This window comes from Gnatocerus cornutus, chromosome 4, assembly GCF_029298725.1.
Source record: "Gnatocerus cornutus isolate USDA-ARS CGAHR chromosome 4, icGnaCorn1.1, whole genome shotgun sequence".
Classification (NCBI taxonomy): Eukaryota; Metazoa; Arthropoda; class Insecta; order Coleoptera; family Tenebrionidae; genus Gnatocerus; species Gnatocerus cornutus.
In genome coordinates, this window is record NC_142236.1 from 18,944,225 (window position 1) to 18,953,078 (window position 8,854).

Genomic DNA, 8,854 nt, shown 5'->3' on the forward strand with positions numbered 1-8,854 from the left:
CAGCATAGGAATACAATTATCTCTCTATGCTGTGTCCCTACGCTATTCAGTTACATGACTAATGTTAAGTACAAGGTGTTTATAAATGTTTCTAGCATCAAGCGTGGCTTTGGAATTCCTGTCGTAGCTTATTTTGCCGCTTTGTTTTCATAGTGAATATAACTATCTTGAAAATTATTTATAATGTTACTTACTTCAATGGCGTTTTAGTTACGGTTTTGTGCCCAAGTTTTCGATTTTCAGGTTTTAAACTACAACTGGAACAGTTTATTTCTCAAAACTTACTTTGCTTCATGTTTGAGGTTAACTGCAAATGTCAGTTGACAAATCGAAACCCACATTTGTAATGAGCGGCACATTTCTTTGACATTTCATAGCCACCCTTGATGCTAGAAACATTAATAAACACCTTGTATATTATGTTAAGCGAGAATAGTACTTCAGCGGCAACTGATATTTATCACTATTTGAAGGTTCTGCGTAACTTTTTTCCTTTCACTGTACTTGTCATTAGACCACAGCTAGTGGCAAGTTTTGTAAATAGCTGTAGTGGCGCCCTAACCAATATTTGTTCATTTTATATTTTTGTACAATTTGTTTTGAGAAATTAAAGTTACTTTTGTCTTGGGAAGAGTGTCTTTGGTCTCATTTACTCTGCCTTATTAAGGACCTAAATGGACCCATGTGCCGCCAGACGAAGAGCTGCCGATAGCCCGTGTCGTTTAGCTGCACAGCAAAAGACACAACAATATAAGTGACCTAAGTAACCTTTGTACATATCAAAGTTATTACTGCTTGAATTTAGTTAAAATTGGTACATTTCTATTTAATAGACTGAGAATTTTCAACTAGTGTAAATAATTACGTTTGATCTTAGTTCAACAAACGATTACGATTACGATTTAAAGTTAATCCTAACGATTTTTATAAAATACAATTACTGATCGATTAATTAATCTTCTTGTGATTAGTTTCCATAATATCAAGTCTAAGTCCCGCACTCGCACACCACACTGTCCCTCTGAAGACAACAATATGTTGTTCCATCTGCGTCCCTCCACAGGACACTTGCCACAGCCCCCTATTCCTTCAAGCGACCCTTAAGGGCTCTTTCCTTCTTTTTCCCCACGGTAAATAAAACATCTGTTCATGATAAAGAGATTTATTTTCTAACCCAAAATATTTAGTTGTTGTCGTATTACAATATGTATTATTAGAAGTTAATCTTAACGATTTTTATACAATACAATTACACATCGATTAATTAATCTTTCTAGAATTAGTTTCCATAACAACATTACAATGACAATTCCGACCTACCGACAAATACTGAAAAATGTATTTAGTTGTATGCAACGATGCATTTTGATGGAGCTCCAAAAGTCGTTTCTTTTTCCAAAAAAGGTACGACTCCCACAACAACTCGGCTTTAACTTCTGTAGTTCCAGATGACCATCTCTGGATCATCCGCTTTCTCTATCTGGATGTGTTCCAAAACATCATTATGAAAGTCATAACAGGAGTTATCACCATCTCTTTGGCCGGGTTGTTGCTTTTCCAAACAGTTCTATTTTTGTTAAAGTTTGAGTTCTGGTACTTTATCAAGTATTTCCCAACTTACGGCTGCTATTTTTTGGTAAGTAGAATTTTGTCCAAAAATAATGCACCATCCCATTAACTCTATACTAAATAAAACACGTAAAGTAACCCTCACTCTAAAGTTGAGATATTCAATTTCAAGCGTGTATAGCAGCTTTCAAGATAATTTAGCGCTGACCTGCTCAGATGATAAATTTCGGTTCTGAAGCCTGGGTTGTCATTCAAACATTGCTTATGTGGTTCGCATTAAGGAGTAGTGTTATTTTTATAAATACTATCGATTTTCTAATTTGAAAACACGTTCTTGCGATCTTGTTATTTTAAATTTTATAAACTTAATTCCATAATTTGGGACTGTTCTTTTTACTAAGAAGTAAACAATAACAAAAATAGCAATGATAGTTCTTACTTTACAATTAGTGCTAACTAACTTTGGAGAATTCCACTCTTAAACGTCATATTCAGCTATTATTCAAAATTAATCTCTGGAACGTACATTTTCAGGATTTAAATAGTGAAGCAAATGTTGGAATCAATAACATCTTTGAAAACCGAAAATAGTATATTATGAAACGCGTTTCATAATGAACAAAATGCATTATGAACAAGTATCATACGCTATTTTTTCTATTTCGCCTTATTTTAAACGAAAAAACTTGATTTCGAAATCTAGGGAATTTTAGGGTAGTTGGCATTTGCAAAATGTTTGGGAAAAAAAATCGACGTTTTGAGTTTACCGAAGCACAAGGGAGCCAAGAGAGCAAAGATGTTTATCATGATTATGATGGTTCTCTTGCATCCAAAGAGTTTTTCTCCGATGAATTATTAAGCCAAGTACAACACGAAATAATGGTGCATTGATCGATTTATCATGGTTTATCAAAACCAAAATCTAAATTGTCAACGTTGACGGCAGGTTGACGGTTTGTCTGCTGCAAACCTAAGAAAAATAAATGCCCCTGGAAATATAGGCACGGGATTGGTCCATTACGATACCCAAATACGCTCAAACGCGTATCGAAATATCTTCATTATGAACGCGAAGTAGAAAAAAATCTTTACAATTTTTTTAAAAATTAAGTCAGTTTTGCTCTAAACGTGAGAGTATTTACTGACTTCTGATTACTGCAAAGTAATTTTGTGTGATATACACAAAATGTAGCGTCCGTTGCTAGCAAACATAAAATTAATTTTAAATTTAGCAAAAGCGCTCTAATTTAACGTATGTTTGACAGCTTAAACCTGTAGAAATAAATACCCAAATTTATGGTCTCTTAAACCACACCGTCGTAGAAACCCTAAAAAGTCAAATCTTCTGAGCAGGTCAGCGCTACATTATCTTGAAAGCTGAAAGCTAAAAGCGCTTAAACTGTACCATCTGTTAAGGGCCCCACAAACCTCGTTCTTGCACGACGTGTTTGAACGACGGTTTCGACTGTTGGAACGAAACGGTCGGAAAAACCGAGGTTTGTGGGTAAAATCGTCGGTTCAACACGACGGTTTTTGCCCACAGACCTCGGTTTTTCCGACCGTTTCGTTCCAACAGTCGAAACCGTCGTTCAAACACGTCGTGCAAGAACGAGGTTTGTGGGGCCCTTTAGTTGTGTCAATAGATAACACGATAAACGTTTTCAGAACAAAAACTTGCGCACTGCCTCCCTTTATCAGAATTTTTTTTGCTTATATGGCAAAACTCAAAAAAATGTATAAATTGATGCTTCAAAAATTATAAATGCTAGTTGGCCATAACTAAGTAGAAACTAAGTAGTATAAATAACAGCTTAGCAAAATCAAGAAATTGCGAAAAGACGCATTTAACAATACTAGTATTGTTGCCAAATTTTTAACAGCACTAGGGTTGTGTCTTTATACAGGGTCCACCCCCAAAATCGTCATTATTGTTTAAGATAAAATTTTGAAACTTTGCATACGCTCATAGTTGACAAAGCTCTAGAAGCTGACACAAAAATTTGTTTTTATATCACCGTTTTGGTTGACGTCGCGACGCCTCAAATGTATAATTTTTAGCGATTTTTGCCTTTTCGCGGTTATATTCGCGAATTCAAATTTTTTTCAACATAACTGTGATACAAATATTTGAGTTTTTAAATTAAATCTAATACAAATTGTGTTTAAAATTTTCGAAAAAAACGCTGTTTTATCAAGTTAGTTTTCAACATTATGACGGCGCAGTGACAAACTACGTTTATACTAAAATTTCACAAGTCACTTCATTTCATCGTACGAAGATCAATTTAAATTAACTCGGGCATGTTGCACATAATGAACACCAGAAATCGTTAATTAACATCGACATGGCGACAATTTTACTAAGTAAGACTTTTGTTACAATCTAAACGAACCAAAGGATAGATGTCATTTGTTACACAAGATGTTGACAGATGAGTGTAAACGTAGTTCCCAATTTTGACGTAATGAAATTGGAGACGAACTTGATAAAACAGCATTTTTTCCTCAAATTTTGAATACAATTTGCGTTAAATCTAAAATAACAACTGAGATATTTATATTAAAAAAAAATAAATTAAGGGTTGATTTCACAAACCCTCACAATTAGCTAAAAAGTACATTTTTAAAGCGTCGCGACGCCAAATAAAAAATAAATTTTTGCGTCGGCTTCTAGAGCTTTGTTAACTATGAGCGTATGCAAATTTTCAAAATTTTATCTTTAAAATTAAAGACAATTTTGGGGGTGAAAACAAGTGTTGCCAGACCCTGTACAATCTACTGCCAAAGTGATACTATTACTTTAACAATTTAGAATGAAATGAAATATTTAACATTGTGTTAAAGTAACAAGTAAGTTTAATTTAATTTGAATTAAATTTTTGCGTAAACCGGCCTATATTTAGTTACTTACTATTGATCAGAATTAAAAATTGATTGTACCAAAATTTACTTTTTAAGCAACGAAAGTGAATTGTCAAAAAAAAAATAAACGTTAGAATAATCAATAATTTTAATAAATAAATTAGCAATTAAAAATTACATCTTTAATTAAAATTAATATTTAATTCCATCAAATGTCAGCAATTAAACTTAAATGCGAGATTAATTTAATTGCAAGCAACTTATAGTGGTATCGGAGTCATTGATTAAGAATACAAACCTTGATTCAAAATTACTTTCAATGTTTTTTAAATCATGTTGTTTAGTCGACTCAACCTTCATGAGTTGTAAATAAAATTTAGTTATCTGACGTATCCCTGTACGAAAATCGACCGCTCAGATCTCAAACAGACCAACCCAAAAGTTCTAGGGGTAAAATGTATTGTAGAGTGCATATTCTGTTTATACCATGGTGCATTATTTTTGGACGCAATTGTACCATTCGAAGTTATTTCTCCTTATTTTGTTTCTAGACTTTTGTTACTCTTGCTACAATCCCGCTAATGACAAATCTGTACCAAAGCATAGTCATCAATCTTAAATACTGGGATATGAACATCGTCAGTGTTGCCACTCGAAAAAGAATTCGCTTGGAAGCTCTTTATTTCAACACTTACACTGTGGTGAACACAATTTTGATGTTGTTTTGTGGATTTACGTACTCGCAGCCGGTGGACGGAGACGCCGATTTGTTTTTTCCTATCGCCATCTTTGAAGAGTTTTTCCCACAGTGGGAGTCAGTTTTATCATGGACGTTCAGAGTTGGATATATACCGACTATTTTAATGACACCAGCTGTGTTCTACATGACCAATTACATCACGGGTTTGCTACGTTTTCAATTTTATTTACTAATCGGTTTTTTGAAGGGAATTGATGATGGGTTTGACGATGACAACACATTGTTTTATAAGACGAAGTATCAAGAAGCTGTTAGACAAAAATTAAGAATTGCCATTGATCGACACGTCTATCTTTATTTGTACATGTTGCAACTTTGTTGTTCTTTTTCTTTAATTGTTTTTTAGTAACGTTGTAAATATTTCGCGGAAACTTAACTCACTGATAATTTTATACAGTGTCGCCTCATCTATATTGGGTATCAGTCTCTTAGTTTTTGTATACACTGTAAGTACCACCTAATCCAACTTCCTTAATGTTTTTTTAAGTATTCAGGAAACATTGAAGATCAATACGCCAGAATCTTTACTGTGAGCGCAACAGGCACACTGACTTTTATTCACATTATTTTGACAGGACAAATGGTGGAAGATGTCGTAAGATTTTAGTTTTTTTTTGCTTTTTCTTTTCAGTGATTTTTGTAGTCAAATGAGCTGAGTGCCCTGCTGGCAACTACAAATTGGTACAACTGGAATGCCGAAAATAAAAAGACTTTTTTAATGTTTGTATTAAACGCTCAGAAGACTCTTAATCTGTCCTTTTCAAGTGCCATTACATTAAATTATGATCTAGGCATTGCGGTGGGTAGTTGATCCTACAATATCAAACTAACTGAATGTTTTAGATTGCTAAATCGATATATTCGATGGTTTCAGTGATGAGACAGGTTCAGCGCACTACAAATTAAAATTTAAAATTTTAGAGTTTTTTTTTAATAAATAATTTCAGAAATATTTTTTTATTCAATTGGTAGGACAAAAAATCGAATAAAAAAAGGTGGAATTTCATATTTTTTGCTCAATAGGGTTCAATAGGGAGAATGCAAAAAATGTAACCTATATGTTTTTGTACCAAATTTTGTAGAATACCTATTGTTCAAAAAACGCAGTGGTGCAAAAATTTTTGAAAAATACATGACGGTTTTGCCAAAATTGGCTAAAGAAATTTAAATATTCAGGCGGGAGCTAAAACACTTTTTCATTGGTTTGACGTCACATCTCAGCTACGCGCTCCGCCTACTGATGGAATTCCGTATGCAGAACATTTGTTTAACACCAGCGTTGCAATTTATGGTTGTTTTTGCAAAATAATTTATTCACAATGGAAACGGGATGTCAAAAAGCCGACACACAAAATTTGAGACTCGTAGATGTGCGGATGATATGGGATTTTTTATCGAGAAATCCAAACATTGCGGTGAAAGTGTCGCGGTAACTACATCTTTCTTTAACTTGATATGTCAGTTTACAATAAATGGTTGGATTTTTATTATCCAAGAGAAATACAATTATAATTATTATGTTGATGATTGAATTTTATTTATGTACCATATAATAACCATCTATTTTTTTCTATATTCGGAAATAATTCGTATGAAGAATACGCTCTCCATATTAAAATTTATAATTCAATAATTTGGTAGAAATTAAATAGGTGGTTTAATGTATTGGATTTTTTATAATCAGACCAAATTAATAACAATAACTGATCCAAAGCTTTTGTTGTTTTTTTAATTTTTAATTTCTATACAATCCACTATACAGTATGTTCCCGGGTTGAGTTCACAAGAGAGAGAAAAAAAAGTTATTTTCCATTTTACAAAAAAATGACAATGGAATAACATTTTTGCTTAATTCAAAACAGATAAATTTGCAATTAAAATTTCAAAATTATTAGTTTGTTCTCTTAAAATCAATTTTTTCATATTTTTATTTATTGAATTTTCTAATCGTAAGTACATAATAGTAGGCTGTGAATTCAAAATATCAAATAGTGCATTAAAGATTAAAGGAAAATTTATTCAATAATGGGGTATTAAAAACTAGGATAATAAATGCAGTTGCATCCGATAAAATTCGAAACAGTCGAATTACGAGTTAGAATTATTGAACTATGTGCTGAACTAGGTGCTGAAAGAGGTGTGGTTTAATCAAATATTGGTTTAAATTAAAGAATAAATTTTATTCTTTTGGCATTTGTTGCATAATTAAAAATAAAAAAGTTCTTTGTTAGTTTTTGGTTTTTACGATTTTAGAAACACATTCTGATAAGTTTTAATTTAAGCAAAAACTATTTATTCCTTGATTTATGCGTAAAATTAAAAATAAAGTTTTTTTTCCTTTTGCAAATTCAATCCGGGGACATACTAGATAGACTACTCTATAGAATAAAAGTCGCAACTAAATTGGTAAATTTCTTCGAATAGTTTTTTCGTTAGACCAAAGGATTTTTTTATTAAAACCCTCAACACTTCAAGTCTTTAAGAAAAGGTACAATTGGCAGTTGTTTCTAATATAACAAAAGTCTTCAGTTTAAGCAAAAAATTCATTGTTTTTAAGTTTGTATAAAGCACTTTAATAAATAAAGTCAGTGTATGTAGCATGTGGACTACAGATAAAGTCAATCAAAAAATGTAATACCTGCATGTATCATGGGTAATAACATAATTAATTTCAATAAATTTAAAATATTACACTTTATAGAAACATCAAACATCGAACATCTCGCTTTTTTTTTCTTCTTATTGTCTTAAGGAACTGTTATAAATATTTTTTCGGGTGCATTAATACTAGCACTTTTACATCCTGGCACAAAACACCACTGTTTTGACCCCATTTTCAATTATAAAGACGGCAATCGAATTAGAGTAATACAAACGCACGGCTCTGCTAAGAGCGAAGCTGAGATGTGACGTCACAAAGCTAGCCTCGCTGATAGGTATGTTTTCCAATCTCGCTCGAATCGGACTTTTAAAAACGCTTAAAAAATTATAAACATTTTTTTTGCAATTTTTCTATTAGCAACATCATATTATACGACATGAAAACTATCGATTTTCATCAAAATTCAAAAATGTGCATTCTCCCCATTGAGTAAGCATTCCTGTTTCAAAGAGTCAGCGAGATTTTATTACTTCTCTGTTAATAACCAACAAAGAAACCACTTATTTAAAAACCATCTCAATTTGTAAGACAATAACTTCATATTTTCGGAAGAATTCAACAGTTTTTGATATTATTCCAACGCGAAATGTAAATGTCTCATCAATGTTTACAATTATGACGTTCCTGTCAAAATGCTGTCATACATGTCGGCAACTTTTGGTGTTTAAAAATGTCCCTATAAAGTACATTCCTCGACACAGTTTTTGGGTACAGTCCCAAATTTCAGGCCAGGTTCGACCTTTGGACCTCGCTAAGAACTGAAATCTAGTATACATACACACACTTGACCATTTTTAAATTTAAATCAAACTATCATCTGATTCGGAACTGTGGTTATTTAAACTTATAAGTTCATTGGGAGAAATTTATCGAAATGTTGCACGAAATGCGTCCGGGCCTGTTCGGCTGCACTTTACAACACCCAGTTTTATTTCTAAAATTAAGGGCCCCACAAACCGTTCGTCCACGACGTTTTTGAACGACGGGTCAAACCGTTGTAA

At 32.6% G+C, this 8,854-nt stretch overlaps 1 protein-coding gene across 1 annotated transcript; it reads left to right on the top strand.

Annotated features, from left to right (window-relative positions):
* The first annotated feature begins 1,470 nt into the window (after positions 1-1,470).
* On the top strand, positions 1,471-6,143 carry LOC148176566 (uncharacterized). The gene is made up of 6 exons (XM_088033966.1): positions 1,471-1,636; positions 4,983-5,491; positions 5,538-5,637; positions 5,679-5,786; positions 5,835-5,990; positions 6,035-6,143. Exons 1-6 carry the CDS (start codon positions 1,505-1,507, stop codon positions 6,095-6,097), a joined length of 1,068 nt encoding a protein of 355 aa, XP_087890092.1. The 5' UTR covers positions 1,471-1,504; the 3' UTR covers positions 6,098-6,143.
* The last annotated feature ends 2,711 nt before the right edge of the window (positions 6,144-8,854 follow it).